The sequence below is a fragment of the Ambystoma mexicanum genome, chromosome 4q (assembly GCF_040938575.1).
Source record: "Ambystoma mexicanum isolate Mex_15411 chromosome 4q, UKY_AmexF1_1, whole genome shotgun sequence".
NCBI classification, from domain to species: Eukaryota; Metazoa; Chordata; class Amphibia; order Caudata; family Ambystomatidae; genus Ambystoma; species Ambystoma mexicanum.
Window position 1 is genome coordinate 1,242,487,151 of NC_090928.1, and position 16,868 is coordinate 1,242,504,018.

The 16,868-nt window shown below is 44.9% G+C and overlaps 1 protein-coding gene across 4 annotated transcripts in view; it reads left to right on the plus strand.

Moving 5' to 3' along the window:
- POLR1C (RNA polymerase I and III subunit C) overlaps nucleotides 1–16,868 on the plus strand; it is a 128,881-nt gene that overhangs the window by 25,845 nt on the left and 86,168 nt on the right. For all 4 annotated transcript variants that reach the window (XR_011268241.1, XM_069608817.1, XM_069608818.1 and 1 more), the window contains exon 2: nucleotides 13,014–13,085. Coding sequence is in view for 3 of the 4 variants with exons in the window: in XM_069608817.1 (XP_069464918.1) it covers nucleotides 13,014–13,085 (72 nt within the window). In the remaining variant the exon portion in view is untranslated. The remainder of the gene's footprint in view (nucleotides 1–13,013; nucleotides 13,086–16,868) is intronic.

A 16,868-nucleotide genomic window follows, 5' to 3' on the forward strand; every position in this document is an offset into this window, starting at 1 on the left:
AGAGGGTGGCTCCCTTCCCATGGATTCCTCTTTGCTCCCTTGTGGAATGCAACAATGTTAACGTACAAACTTGTCTGACTTTGCAATGTATGCCTTTCTGAATACCTGGTATGCTTTTGGTGCCAGGCTTTTGCTTTCCTCGTTGATTCACATGATTCTTTTTCCAATCCTTATCTTCCCTCTGAGGACCTCTTTATTTGACACAGTTACTGTTGCCTGGCATACTCTCCTGCCATGGCTTCTTGTTTTCACACATGTGTGCCTGCCGGGTATACTCCCCTGCCAGGGCTTCTTGTTTTCACGCACTTGCAGTCACACTGGTTCTCTGCCCTTCCCAAGTTGCGAATTTACTTTGTCTCTCACTATGGTCTTAAGATGTATTATCCGTTCCTGATTCCTTCTTGTTGGTAATTCAAATTCCCCTTCTATATTAAGTTAAATTGTTCGTTCTTTCTCTCTTGGTTACTTGCACTTCATTTACTTTCGATAGTCCCGAGGTCCCCATTGCCTTTGGGCAGATTCACTGGCTTGTCTTGGCATTGCTCCGCTGTCCCGATATCCACCAGAGAAGAGTTTGTGCCGTTTTTCCTCCCTCTCCAGACCTCTTCCTCCTTGTCTCTTCTTCCACATACTTGCTTTGCTTCAGGCTCTGGCTAGCACAGTGCTGCTTGCAATCTCCTGCGAATGCCCAGGAGTCCCTCGCTGGCTGCTGGGGTTCTCGTATTGTCTTTTCCTCACAGCTGCTGCTTTCTTCAGTGGCAAGCCTGCCGGCCCCTCCACATCAGAGATTGCATTTTCTGTCTGCTCGACCTCACAGAGAGATATGGCTCTCTACCGCCAGCTGCAGTTGACTTCCATTCTTCTTTACTTGTCTTTTTTTAAACTTCCCAGGCCGCGATGTGTATGCATAACCAGTAGAGCGCTCGCTGGGGTTGTTGCTTGCTGTGCTCTGCACTGTTGGATTCCATCTTCCTGGTCTCAGTATTTCGGTCATTCTAGGAAAGGAAGTCCAGATTTGAGAAATGACGCAGATAAACTTGAATAACCCCTCTCAGTAATCGCAAATGATGAATGATTGCTGGATAAATGATAGGTGGAATGGAGAGAGCTATTCATCATGGGTGAAGAAGCGGATTCTTAACAATAGGCCATGCAGAATATGGATATGGGAGGGTTATTTTCAGAAGAAAATGGGTGGGAATCCCATGTCTCAGCCGATGAAGGCATGACCTTTCCCCGGAGGTTGTCTCCCGCCAGTACCCTGTGATCCTCCCTCATGTAGCCGTCCCCAGGGTCAGGATCAGGTAGCGGCTGCCGTCCCCTGGCCACATGGGAGAAGGTCACTGCTGGGAATTCAGTGATGACTCCCTCGGGTTCATCACACACTGCTCCTACCACTCTTATTGGATATGCTTGGAACGGTGCTGGTATCGCATGACCATGTTGATGTGTGTGTTACAGAAGAATTACATTTTTCGGAAAATGTCTATAGCTTCCTCTTAAGGGTTCTATTTTTTTCCTTTCTCTTTTTTTGGTTTGTTCACTTTTATTTTTGGTAATCAAAGGGACGAAGTCCCCTGGACTCACTAAAACGTATATGATCCTGGGTTGCCCACAAGACTCCCATACCCAGGCTGGGTTCTTAAAGACCTCATTAATGTCCTAGGGTGATTGTATCACGCTACCTTGGGTGTGCAGGGTCGGCTAGTAGCAGCTGGAATTCAGTTTTCACATTGTCAGTGGTGCAAGCTGATAGACTGCATTAGTAGTCAATATACGTTTTGGGGCAAGCTGATTGACTGCATTAGTAGTCCAGTGTGCGTTTACATATCTCTTGTGGCACCAATGTATTCTATAGAGGCTTCTTTGTTCGAGGGAATCACAAGGCAGGCTTTTAATGGCCATTGAATGCATGTGGGCTCTTTGCATCCAGCCATGCACCATCTATGGTGCTTTGAACTGGTGTAAACCACTTCCTGCCATAGACCGTCTGTATCCCATCCTGTGGGGGTAGTCTGGGGTGAATTTTGGATTTGAGGGGTGAACCAGATTTGTTGGCAGCCTACTACTTTCTTTTTTTTGTGTGTGTGTGTGTGTGTGTGTGAGAGAGAGAGAACAATAATATAATTGGGGAATATAATATGAATATAATTGGGGGAGACCCTGTTGTACACTCGGTTAATAGTTTCGGACAACGCTGGTTTCAGATTTCCAGCTGTTTTTCCTACTGTTGCTTCATCTGTAGGACCCGGTTTTGCCATGCTGGCTTAACCCTGTGTCCTGCGCTGATCTCTGTTTGGGGTGTTTGCTGCTGTTAGTCCCCTACATCGTCCTGCTAGTTCCCGTCATGCTAAATCAGACCTTCTCGGCTGGGACCTTCTGTGAGCAGTTTTAATGCCTGCTTCTCTGCCGTGGTCAGCACTCCTTGGTACTGTTGTCACCTGCGATTGAGGCTCCAAACCCCGCTTAATTTGCTCTTCAGGATGGTCCTGTGTCGCCACCACCATAGTCTTGAACATGGATTGTTTTCTCTGGCTTGGCACCCTTTGTCTGCTGATTTGCTAGATTCTCCTGCCTTCTTGGAGTCTTCCTTGCCACTGCTTTTTACTTCTGGCTACAGGGTCTCACTTCTAGCAAAGCTGGTTGTTCTTCTTTTCTATCACTGGCGTCATTATTGTCTGGTGGGTTATTCACAATACTTTAGAGATATCTAGGGATGAGACTGTTTGCAAACTGCATTTTTCTGCTGGTCTCCAATGGGACTTTTCCTGCTTTTATGCATCTTTTACTGGTACTTCTGGTTCTCAAACCTACCTTCTAGAGCTCTTCATGATGGCCTCTGGTTTTAACCTGTGCTGTTTGTCACCAAATCTCGCTTGAGGGGTAGATCTGGAATTCACCAGCCTTTTTCCCATACACACGGATTGCCTTTTGACTTGGTACATTTGACTCCTGTGGGTATATTTTACTTACCTGCCCATGGACATTTTTCCTGCATCCAGTTTGGGTCCAGTGAGTTTTGGGACAAAGACTTATTAGGATTACAGTTGCTTGAGAACATGGTTTTCCATTGTTGCCCTGGCTAACGAGCATCAGCCTGTTGTCTGACTTGCCTTTTTTCTGGTGTGTCTTGGTGTCTCAGTGCTGCCTGTCGGCTTACTTTTGCTTGAAGTCTCTGATGGTGTTGTTCAACTGCCTCTGCTGCCCTGGCTGCCGCTCCGAGCAACAGACGACGTTCCAAAAGGTCATCTCTTTGGTGGCATGATGATTGAATTTCAGGTTTCTTGTCACTGGAGATGTGTACTTCTTCAGTGTCGATGAGGTTAATTTCCCAGGGATTTTTGTATTAATTATTACGGTTTGCTTGTACCAGGGTTTTGCACATAAATGGCTTTTGTTCTGGTCGTTTGTTAAGCAAATATTTAGCTGTAATTATGGTTGATTGTTAAGCAAAATAGTTGTGGTCGTTCATTAAATATTTGTTCCAATTTCATCCAAAAGATGCGCCACTTCAGCTTTAAACCACACTATTAGTTTTTTCGTGAAAATTTATTCTTGTTAGACCACTTTGGAGCCCTCTAGATAGTTCCCTCTCCATTTTTATAATGGACAAACACATGCACACATAAATTAGATAAAAGTGGGGTGGGAGCAAGGGGTTTATAGGGTAACCACACATTTAAGAAGGAAATTGGTGTGAGCTACAAGATTAGACCAAGCAGAAGCCTCATTAACTGCAATCGCAATATACCTGTAATATTTATTGTTCCCTGAATTATAATACCTTAGTCCTTTCATTCTTGATGTCTCTAGTCTTGTGGTGGCCTTGGTCTGTGTTTTTTAGAAACGCCCTTCCTCCCGCCTTTCTAGGTCTTCCGCTAGCTCCGATGTGTCCATTTGTATTTTCCAAATACTATGCCCTGCAGGTTTGGTGTCACAGTGATGTTGGTTGTTGTGGCATTGGGATCTGTGTGGATCAGAAGGAGGATGCGGTAAAGACATTTTAACTGCAGTGTTTATTTAAAGTAGAATAAGGCCCATCTTATAAGGACTATGGGGTGTTCCCTACCTGTTTGACTGACTAAAGTGCTCGTTGGTCACCTTTAATATAAGAACAGCAGAATGATTCCCTTTTCCTGGTTACTGTGTGCTTCACAAGGGTTCTGTTTGGATTCTTTCATGCCGCTCAGTAGACCAAATGCAAATAGTCTTTTGTTATCTTGTTCTGTAGCTCTTTTAGGGGACTGGTAGTTTCCTTTTTCATCTTTCTCTCTAATTATCTTAGCTCGATTCCAAGTTCATTCTGGATCTCTTGTAGGGTATCGGGTCCCCTTCTATCTTGTTCTCCTGTTGTATACTTTAAATACTCAATTTACAATTCTAATTCACCCTTTCCCAGAGTGTTGTTTCATGTATGAGATATTGTCTTGCCGTCAGACTGTATTCCCCAAGTGTAATTTCCTCTTGGATTCTTCTTTTTACCAACTGTTCTTACATACGACTTTGTAGTATTTGTGTTTCTTTCTATTTCATTAGCACAGTTCTTATTTCGTACTTAATTTCCAATTCCCTTCACACCAATACTTGGACAAGCATAATTTGGTTTAAAGTGAGTCCCTATTGCACTTCCGGTGTTCCTGTTCCACATATTACCTTTTTTGTTCAGGGGCAACAATGCCGCTATGGTGGACATCAGATTCTCTTTTGTCTTGTTTCCTTGCTCTCCGGCTTACCTTCATCGAAGTCTTTATTCTGTGCCTTGTTCTCGTCTTCTAAATGTCACTGGTGCCATGACTCGGATCGGAAGTGAGTTCTTCCCACTGGTGGTGTCGGTGTTGTTGCATGGGCGGCCTCCCCCCCCCCTACGACTGCTTCGTGGTCACGCCACCACTGAACCCTCTCTTCCACTAGTGTTTGATTTCCTCCACTCTTGCATACTGTTCTCCCCGCATTTCTCGCTCCATGTTAGAGCTGCTCTGGTTTACATGGGCTATGCGTTCTACAACAGCCCTGCCTTCTTCCGTTCACTTACATACAGGGAGCTTCCCCTGGTTCTCTGGGCATTCGGCTCTCCGCCCTCTCTTGCTGGTTTTCTGGCAGATCATCCCTTATCAGACTCCTCGGCACAGTCCATTGGAGAGTCTCATTTTGAAGGGATATCCTCAGTTTCTTGTTGCTGATATTAGTTCACTTTATCTTCATGAAACTATTACACTTTGGTGTATTCTGCAAGTCCACGTAAGCCGTTGGGGCGGCAGGGGGATGGGGGGGGGGTGTGACAAGAGAGAAGGGAGAGAGGGAGGGGTTGGGGGGAATATATGACAGAAAAGGTATTCCTGCAGGGGGTATGAATGGCTCGTCACTGGCAAGTGGCCCAATTAAAAAGCAATACTCTGCATAGTCAGTATTTCTGAAATACGTCTAACCAGCAGCTTACATGAATGACCATTGCGTTGGGTTCATGCACTAGATTATCACATGGGCTTGTCATCGTAGTTTTGTACATCAAGGATAATTGAGATCTGTTCCCAGTTATATTTATAAATAAAGCACTTGTTACGGAAGGGGGGGAATTGTGAGCTTGCAGACCCTCAAGATGGAAAGACTAAGGCTTTCCCCTTTGTGGCTTCCCACAAAGATGAGCCCCTTTCAAACTGTTATCAGAAAACGCATCTAATGATATGCCTCACTTCTTTGCAAACACCTGTATTATAAGTGTTTCTGCACAACTGGTGCAAGGACACCTGCTGTACAGAATCAGCCTAGAATGTGTGATGTCCTGAGTAAGTCTGGTTCACGTAAAACTAGACCTGCAGAGGAGAACCCGGTCGACATTGATATAGAATTTGCTCTTGTAACTTGGTTGCACTTTTGGTTTTCAAGAGAAAGAAATAATGTGTTTCTAAAGCTATAACGTTGGTGACTTTTTTTTACCATGCATCTGATATGCGGTGTAATCTGGGCTTTCTGATTTATGTTCTTTAGGTGTCTTTAGGGTCTAGTTTTTTTGATAGTTTGTTTTTTTCTTTGTTTTAAAAAAAAACTTTAGTGTAAGGTGCTGTTCTTTTATTTGTTTATTTTTGTTGGTACAAAGTATGAGGATAATCGCTAAGCAAACCATTTTCTATTTATAAACGTTTTTCTTAATCAACTATTTCAATAAAAAAACTCATGTTTAAGTTTAGAGTGACAATAGTTTTACTATAAAATCAGAGTTTGGGTTTTTTAAATGCACAATTTCCAAGCATCAAATGAGTGAAGTAAAGTCAAATATGAATGAATGTTTGGAGAAACGTTTTTCTGATTTCTTTTTTGTAAACATTGCCCCATTTTGTGCACTGGGTTAGAAGGGTTTCCCCCATCTCGTGAACGCAGAATGTGTGATGTGACTCATATCTGACTGCATTCTTTGTGTTGGTGCCTCTTGATGCCCTAATGGAAATTCTAAGCTCAAGCTGATGTGATCTCATTGGCTAACTGCAAGCCATATTTCACTTAGTTGTAGCTTCTCTGCCCCGTCTTGAGAGCAGTAGTGTTGCGAGTGTGGTGTACAGCTTGCTTTGCATGCCGCGCAACTCCACCAAAGCCTTTGCTTACCACTTTATCTCCCTCCGTCTCAAAACGGCAGAAGATTAATTTGTTCACTATTTCATAAGATTTGTTTTCGCTTTTTCTGTTTATTAAAAGCAACCACTTTATTTTTGCCGGCGACTTGGGGATCAGGGATCTGTTCACACTAATGGCCTACACCAAGACAGCAGAATGGAGACTGCATTAGAGGATACTGAGGGTGAATGCTGGCGTCTATTCTTCAAATGTTGGGACTTGGAGATAATGAATGGTCGAACCCAGACTGATAGACCAGGAAAGAGTACCTGGCATCAGGGATTGTACCAGAGTACAATAGACTATATTTACACCAGTACCGAAGTGGCAACTAAGGTCCTCGATATGTCAGTAACCCAGAGCCCTTGGAGTGATCATAATCCGCTTATTTTGACCATAGATACTATTCTTTCCATTCCTCAGAATATTCATAGCGGTGAATTAATTGTACACTATCCAGCAAACCGAATTACCTGGTCTGACAATAATATTATTAAGGCCTCTAGGGTTACTGACTAGTGGAACTTAGACTATGCAACAAAACTAGGTGCCATGTCGCCCGATGAAATTGAAAACTGGATAACCAGTTTCTCGGGGGAACATGCGATATGCAGACGCCCATTGGCACTGAATGAAATGTCCTCGAATCCCCCATTTGATAAGATAATTCGTAATGCAAAACGTAAACTTAGGGGAGATATAAGGAAACTCAGAACCACTAACCATTCTTTAAATCTAATTGCCCTCAATACTCGAAAATTAAAAAATAAATACATACGTGGTTAAAACACTATTGGCAACTGGTGTAAAAGAGTAAGTGTGCTTTGGTACAGAAATTCCTGTAATATTTGGGCAATCCTAGGGGGAGCAAAGAGTAAAGGGAGAATCCCAATGCTGAACCCAATAGGTGCCCAGGAATGGGTTTCCTTTCTTGAAATGCGTAATGGAAGTGGCGCTGGGTTCGAAGAGTCATCTGGTTAGATCTCCCTAATACCTTCCCCCTTTACAGTCACTATTAATGATCTACTAAGTAACATCAAGAACTTAAAAGCTTCTCGTGCCCCGGGACCCAATGGACTTTCCAACGCAGTCTTAAAGAGTAATCCCCTATTTTGGGCACGCTTAATGAAGTTACTGTTCGAGAAAGTAATAGCTGACGGTAGAGTGCCGACCACATGGCAAAGGGCCATTCTGATACCAGTTTTTAAAAAGGGTAACAGACCGGACCCTTCTAATTATCGACTCCTCTCAATGCTAGATAGCACTGGAAAATTATTTGCTTCGTTCCTACTAGAAAAGCTACAAGCATGGGTGGAAAAAACGGGGATCTTAGACCATTTTCAGAGCGGCTTTAGACCTGGTTACTCAACGTCACACAATTTGTTAGTCATGGATTCATTTAGGAACAAGGCATTACAGCCCAATAGTCCACCTTTATATGCTCTTTATGTCGACTTTAGGGCAGCTTTCGACACAGTCAATAGAGCTCTTCTCTGGCACAAACTTAAAAGTTGGTCTTGTCCTCCAGCTCTCATTTACTATTTAGAGTTACTTCACACAAACACCTTGGTACAGCTACGCTTAGATAATACAGGTAATTTAACATGGCCAGTTACACAGTTAAGGGGTGTTAAGCAGGGCTGCGTTACTGCTCCCCTGCTTTACAACCTCTTTGTCTCAGACATACCTGAATACCTTCGGGGCACACAGAATTGTCCCCCAAAAGTGGGTAAGACCCAGTGTACTATCTTGGCCTACGCCGACGATGTTGTGATTTTTGATCACACATTCAGTGGACTTCAGAGATCAGCGGTTAGGCTGTGGCAATACGCAGAGGCGAATGAATTGACCATCAATCAGAATAAAACCGAAGTACTTCTATACACTGCAGGTAAAGTTGCACACCCCACTGTAACGCTCACCTGGTTCCCACGGAGGCGCTGCGTCGAAGGCGCAGAACTCTGAAGATGGACAGGAAGGGCCCCTCTATTCTGGCTTCCCTGGCTCGTTGGATACCCTCCTGTGCGTGAAAAGGGAGTATTACCAACTGTGGAACAATGCTCAAGCCTCCCACTCCCTTCCAACCCTCCACGATACCTCCTCCACGATTCCCCGTGAAGCCTCACCTTAGGGTTTGGAAGGATGAGCTCTCCATCCTGCTTCTGATGCAGGGGCGCGTTGAAACCCAGTTACTTCACTGGATTGAGGATTGATGGGAGTTCAGGTAAGCTTGACTGTTCAGGTAAGGCGCTGTAAAAGTTCTGTTCAAAAGTTCAAGCTTAATAATAATGTTCGTTGTCTAATTGCAGCAAGCGCTAATGCTTATGTCTTTTTCCCCTTGGGGGCCGGGGTTCGGAGTGCCGGAGATATGGCGCCGACCCGAAGTGAAACAGTTCTGGATGAGCGCTCAGGTAATGTCTTTGCATTCGCTCATTCAATGTCTTTGTCTTTTTTCCACATAGGGGCCGGGGTCCGGAGATGCCAGGAAGCGGCAGGACCCGAAATGCAGTGGGAATAATCCAACAGGTAAGACTTAAAAGGAAACTGGGCTTTCCTTATTCCTTTTCTCCCTCTCACCTTTGTTCTTGTCTTTTTTCCTCTAGGCGCCGGGGCGTAGCTGAATCCGGAAGATCGCTGCTGAAGATGGAAGCGCCTTGCAAAGGTGAGTAAAATGCAGCGCTGCAGCGATCGAAACAAAATGCCTTTAAAATGATGTCTTCCTTTTCAGGGCCTTTGGAGAAATGACTCTGGGATGCAGATTTAGCAGGTAAGGGCTTTTCTTCTCCTATTCTCTTCCTTTCTCCCCTTGCAGGTGTTCCAGGGTGCTGGCAGGCGTGGCTGAAGTCAGGATGCAGGAGCTGACACGGTGAGCGTCCTGCTGCTAGGTGCAGAACAACGCGAAGCACGTGTGGCTGTTCGGGTGGGGTTTAAATAGCCTTGGAAGAAGTTCCTGGTAATTATCCTTCCACCAATCAGGTATGTATCCTTCCCCGACCACACCCGGGTGGTGAAGTAGTCCTACAGGTAAAGTAGTCCCATTCAGGCCTCAAGAGGGCCTGGATGAAGCAGCAAGGTCTGCATCAGGTAAGTGTGCACCCAAGCACTTAAACACATATCCTCTTCTATGAGCCTGGCGCCTAGGGCGCCAGGACTGGGGGTCCGCTATGAGCCTGGCGCCTAAGGCGCCAGGACTGAGTCCAAAGTGCCCCGACTTGGGCCCGCTGAGACTTCCCTGGGGAAAATGATGTCTGCCTCTGGGGTTGCTGGGCCCGGCCTGGCTCCTTGGAGGTAGGCATCATGACACCCACTATGTATGTTGGCAGTCTTGAAATTAATTACACAAACTCCTATAAATATCTAGGAGTGGAGTTTGATAATCGAGGTAACTATACACTCTGTATCCAGGCAAGAAAGATAAAAGCAGCTCAACTTACAGCTTTAATATGTAGGTTTACCCAGGATCAGAGTGGCTATTCAGTCTGGGGTGCAAGACCGCTTTATGTGCAGTGTTTCATACCTATGGTCACCTATGGGCTAGAATCATTGACTAACATGAATCTAGACTCGCTTCAGCTCTTGGAGGGGAAATTCTGGAGACGTATACTTGGTCTCCCCCAATGCATCCCGGTGGCAATATTACGTTTAGAACTAGGGCTTCTTTCCCTTAAATCTGTTGTGTTGCGTAAGAGAGCTGAGCTTTACATTAAGATTAAGAACAATCCAACTTAACCCCTTATTGAAATGTGTAAAAGATCTTTTGGGAGGCTGTAAACAGTCTAAATTGGAGCAAGATATGTTGGCTCTGAGTGAGGCAAGCGGCTGGTCCCCGTGTTGGGGACAAGATAACCAAAAGATGTTTTACTGTCTGCAGAAGTCCATCGCACTTTGGGGCTGGCAGGAGAATTATGTGTGTTTGGCTACCTTGAAAAGATAAAGTTTTGTGACTTATGTCCTCTATACTTTCAAGAAGATCTCAATCTCTGCCCTTCCCCGGCGTTGAGACGTTTCATCTTGCTCCTGCGCATCAATTATCTACCCACATTAGTAAATAGACCTTGGGTTCATGTGTCTCGACAATCTATAAAAAATTGCAGAGTTTGTGGTATTTCATCCAACTCTGAAACAGCAAGGCATGTGTTAACACAGTGCCCATCGATGAGTCACCATTATTCCAAGTATTTCAGAATTTATGTACACAAAATGGATCATCTGGGACCTCATGAGTTCTGGAATTATTGTATTAACACTCTAAACTCTAGGCTCCATATCGCACTATTTAACATCTGGTTAATTGCCGAAAAACAAATTAGTAGGTGTGATCAGTAAGAGGTATCATTCTTTGCTCTGATCTTAATGATCAGACCTAAGATCTGATTAATTTGAACACCCCCTTCTGGGAAATTTGCTTATTAAGTGTGTTACTAAGGTTTTCTTCTGTCAATATACATATTAAGTATATGTATTTATACGAGAAAGTCCAATGAATTGATTGACATTTGATGTACTGATGTATTAATTATTAAGTAAGTATTCTAATTTCTTGTGTCTTCCTGGAAATTTGTGTTAAATGTGTTAATTTCTTTAAAACTGTATCACATTACAATAAATAAATTAAAAGCAACACAAGGGGCCTCATTACGAGTTTGGCGGTAGCCTGCTGCCAAACCCGGCTCCTTTACCGGGTTCCCAGAATGGGGAATTACTGGGCCATTCCGAGTACGGAGGGCCCAGTAATTCCTCCCTCTGGGAACCCGAGCCCGGACCTTCCCCATTCCCATCTGAGCCCACATAGGGCTCAATGGGAATGGGAGAGGAAGCTAACAACGGGCCGATTACGACCGGCCCGTTGTTGGATCCTTGTCCCCCTGCGGGACCCAGTAACGATGCCTGGTTTTACCAGGTGTCCTTACCGGGTGTCCTTACCGGGTCCCGCGAGGGGACCTCGTAATTTCGCAGAACGTGTTTAATGGGTCCGCCTCCATTAGCGCAGCCCGTTAACCCGTTCCGCGAAGGTTATAATGAGGCCCAAGATCTTTCAGAAATGCTACCTTTTAACCACAACTCCCGTTTCTGGCCGGTCAAGCAGGTATCTATCCCAACCATGTATTAATATTGACGTTCAGAGCGATCTGTCGTCATTGTACCGGGATCGAAATAAGGATTCAAGCTAGTGCATGGAGTTACAAATCTTACTTCCACAGGAGGCTAGCTGTAACCTTGTGCTCATCATATATGACCCGTTGAGGTTTAAAGTTCTTCTTTACCAGTATTTTCTTTATCACATTTTCGTTCACCCATAATGAATGTCACATGGGCATGTTCCTATGAAATCAGTTGGCCTGGGGAGCCGTAAGTATATTGTATTTGTTTGAAGAACGCAGATGTCAAACCTGCAGTAACACCTTTGCAGATGGTGGTGTCATTCCCATGACGGATGCCTGAACAATAGCACAAAGATGAGAACAAGTGGTGACCCAGTTTGAGAGTGTAAAAGGGGGACATATACCAAGGACAAAACAAACAGAAAAAATATATATAAGAACTGGTAACGTTAACCATAGGGGGCAAGTGCTTCAACCTACAGGATGGAGGAGAGGGCAGGTGGAGCTCCCTCCTTTAGCAAGTAAGTGACGTGTAAACTAAACTTTGAAGATAGCCACAGTTGTGGCTGGGTCTGATTGTTATGCGCAGAGGTTTCCAGTTGAGTGGGGCGAGTAGGAAGAAGGAGCGGAAGCGAGTAGACATGCAGGGAGGGTGTTGGATGGTGGGGTTGAGTGCAAAGGCAGATCGGAGGGAACGAGATGGTGAGTAGAATGAGGTACAATCAGGCAGGTTATGAGGAGCAAGGCCATGGATAGCTTTGTAGACTAGGAACTTGAAAAGAGAATGGTTGTGCGCTTGGGGAGCCAACCACACATGTTTTCAGAACATAGAAGTGGGTGAGGATCTGGATAGGTTATATAGTTATAGTGTGGGCACATGCATCCAAGGAACAAATCGAATGAACACTTACACATTAACCAGAGAGGTCTCAAAGACCAATTCCAGAATCTAGCCACCACCATCGCTTCCCTTCTAGCTCTTGTGTTACAGATTTTAGTGTTTGTAGAAAATAACCATTTATTTTTTAGACCATTCTACAGACCGGTTGACTCTTGCAGTGTCCTGGCACAGCAGCGCTCCAGTTGCATGCTGATCTCCAGCTGACACTCTGCCACTGGTCTATCATCCAGGCATGTGGATTGTACAGTCCTGCAGCAGAGACCACTTTTCAATACTATAGTTTGTCCAATGCTTGTTAACCTGCTCTGTGTACCCCCCACCCCCATGTGCCAGGACCTAATCATTCTACTTCTCCCTATGTCTTCAGGCCTCATTTATTCCATCCATCTCTTTATATTCTCCAGGTCCACACAACTGATTTCCCTGGGAATTACCATGGATACGATGACACTTGGGACCAGATGAAGTTTGAAAAGGTAATGTGCTTTAGCATGTCTTTGTATAGTGCCTTCAGCTGCCTGCTTCCAAGCAATGTGTTCCCTCCATTTTGTACACCTCAGCCATTGAAACAAGTGGTGCTGACTTGTTCCCCATGTTTCATCTAATATTTCTCCACTACTTAATGCCACAGTTGAGTACTTCTAATCTGCAGACATGCAATATTTGTGTGGTTTATAGGACCACTAATGCTTGGTGGAGTTCCGTTTGTACACAATATGGAATGGCTTCCTGCACTTCTGGTCCCATTTTCCTTTACTCGAGATTGCTCCTGTATATTTTAGCAGGTGTTTCTCATCTGGCTGTTGGGTTCTTCTGTTCCATGCCTCCTTTTGGGCAGGGTACAGCTTTCTTCTGAGCCTGGCCTTCTGTAGAAATGTGGCTGTTCTGTATACCTCTCCATCACACATCAGGGCGACGAGAGCCGCTTGGGCAGCTGACGCGCAAAGTGGACTACTAATGTACACCTATATGCAGAGCTCTACCTGATGGAGCACGGCACTATGGACTACTCCTGGGCTACCATCCCCAGCATGCACCTGCAGATACCAGTGAAACCCTCTGCATCCCAGTCTGTACTCTGCATGAAAGACTAAAGCCGAATGGAAGCCTGCGTTCCACTGAGGCCACAGCACTATCCAGCAATTCCAGTAACACAAGGCAACCTTACTACATGCTTTTGTTCTTCAGAGATGCTAAGGTTGGGATACTGTTTCTTATACTGCTGTCCATTCCAATTGATAATCCACACACCACACATTCTGTCCGATGGTACTTGCAAAAACAGGGAGTAAAAAGACAATTTGCAAACAAGGGACACATGTGAGCCTACCCCTCTGCTTCCTCCACCCACACATATTCACAGACCAGTTTGGGGTCAGTCGTACCAGCCAAGAAGAACCAAAGGAAGGAGCTCTGCTATTATTACTGCCTGATCTGAAGAGGAGCATTAAGGTAACGATGCAGCTTTTAATTTGACTGAATAACTAAGTGCAAAAAGGTACGGATTACAAAAAGATGTTTTAGAATTTTACTCACTTAAAAAAAACCTAATTGGAAAAGGGGAATTATTATTTACTCACTAAAAAAAGAATTTTACTCCCAACTCCAAAAAGTAGCGAGTTCAATATTCCCATTTGTTGTACTTGGAATAGAAAGGTGAATGTGCCTGAGTTAACGTCCTGCTGGTTATAGCAAGTAGTAATTTGCCCCTCCCATTCTAGTGGAGCTGGGGCCCTGAGTGGTAGCTATTGTGATCAAGTACCCTAGGCAACAGCAAAAGCCAATGAGGAGCCACGCGTATTTCTTCCGTGACCGTGTTCAAAAGACGCAATCAAGTTGACCGGGTTTGCATTTTGCTGTTAGCTTTTTGTATGCTTTCTCTTGTCGGGCATGGCCCTTCTGCATGCATGTCTTCATGATTTGGTGGACCTTTTCCATGTCTTCTTTGGTATACCGGATCATGGGGTGATCACATGTCTTTTGGTCCTTCCCATTCTTCCCTCCATAATGTCAAGCACGTCCTGTGGGTTCCAGTGGTACACCAACTGAAATTCAGAATCCAGAAAGTCGGGGGGGATAAGGGTAGTCTTCCTCACTGCAAACAAGGCCTAAGGTTTGAGGTCGTCCCAGTTCCTTCCATCTTCAGAGAGGGAGAACCTGCTTTAACGTCTGGAACTTTTTCCACCATGCCCTCTGTCTTGGGGTGATATAGCGACGTCCATAGGGTCCAAATATTCATTAACCTTCATTTATTTCATTAAGCTGGACATAAAACTGCTTGCCTGGTTCTGTTAAAATCTCTGCAGGAAAGCCATCCTAGGTGACGAATGGAACAATCGCCTTAAGTATGGCCTTTGTATTGATGCTTCTCATTGGGAAGGCATCTGGATAGCGTGTCACATAGTCTATGATCGCAAGGATGTTTTTGTTTCCAGATATGGGTGGTTCCACAGTGTGTTGCGCTGGAACAGCACCTCTATGATGGGTAATGGCTGCAGAGGTGGTCTGGATGTGACTGAGTAGTGTTTTCCAAGTCTTCTCTAGCCCCCGAAACTCAGCTGTCAGATTGGAGTGGACTAGTTCCATTACAACCGTCTTGGACGGTTTTGGGACTAGCAGTCGATGATGGCTGCCACCATCACCGTATGGGTCCACGCTGGCTCAGTACAGGAGTCCTCCCTTTTTGATGAAAATTGGGGGGGGAGGGTTGGGGCGGTTCTTTCAACATTCGGCTATTGTAGATCCAATGATGTGCAGGCCTGGCCCAGGAGCTGTTCCTTCTTGTAGCCACCCTAGCTGAAAGTATGCTTGTGTGTGCCACATTTTATCTTCACAGGGAGTGTCGGGTTTACATTGTTAGAGCTACGTGCCTGACTCTTCCTGGCCTCATTACAGGGACAGGGCCAATTCAAGTCAGGGAAGGTAATCTTTCTGACCTTGTTCCTCATCTTCCTCAGTGCAGTAGGTCATTCAGGTAGTTGCATAGTCCGGCGAGCCACTCCTCATGGCGTAGGGGGCTACATCACATAGGCAAGGGTCAATCCGGTGATTACATAGTCTGGCAAGCCACTCCTCATGGTGCGGGGGGCTACAACATCTATGCCAGGGTCAATACGGTAGGTAAGTAGGTGGCAGATTACGGTGCTGAGTTATTGGCTTAGTGCAGATCAGGCTGGGAGAGAACGGAAGCTGAGCTATCTTGATAAGAGTGCAGGAATACGAGTAACTATTGGCCGATGCAGGTAGTGGGAGCTATCAGCGAGGCTTACCTTCCAAGACAGGGATTGCAAGCTGCCACAAGCCTCCTGGCTTGTCATGGAAGCAGTGGATGAGGTGGCAGCTGGGCAGAAGTGGAGCTGATCCTATTGTAGATGTATTTAGCCAGTCACAGGCTTCCAATACTGGGATCAGTGAGAATCTACCAAACTTTTTGTCTATAGCTCTGGCTTGAGCTGCCAGTTTGTTGACTTTAGTCATCAATGCTATTTGCATTGCTTTGTCTTGGGAAGAGGAGTCTAGAGTTACTCCTAAATATTTAAAATCAAACACTCTTTCGATCAGGGAACCTTCCAGCTTTAGTCTCAATTTTTCCTTTTTCCTGGTCGATTTTTCTAATACCAGGAATTTTGTTTGCTTTACATTTATTTCCAGTTCGTTTTTTTTGCATATATTTCTGGAGGTTTGTCAATTGATGTTGAAGACCTATTGGTGTGTGGTCCAATAGGACCAGGTCATCTGCGTAAAGAAGTCTTGTTATCGAGGTTTTACATATTTTATAAGGGAATGCACGTATTTCAGTGTCCTCGTCTTGTATATCACCGATGAAAGCCAGGAATAAAGCCGGGGCCAATGGGCAGCACCGCTTCACCCCTCTTGCTGTGGGAATTGGTGATGATAGAAGGCTGCTTTGGTCTAGTCGAATACGCATGGAGGTGTCAGTATACAAGGCCTTTATCGGGTTTAGTATGGGTTGTGGACAATCCCAAGCTTCAAGTTTAGACCATAGAGTAGCCCTATCTATCCTATCAAACGCCTGGGTCAGATCGATAAAGGCTACAAAGATTCTTGTTCCCCCTTCCATTACTCTATTTTTTAAGACGTTTAGCATCAAAATATTTGCTGTCGTGCCCAAGTTTTTTTTAAAATCCTGTTTGGAAGGGGTCACTGCCAGGTGAGTCCGCCGCCCAGATCTTAAAACGGTCGAGAAGCATTGAGCCGAATACTTTGCCTATTACATCAAGAAGGGCAATTGGTCTATA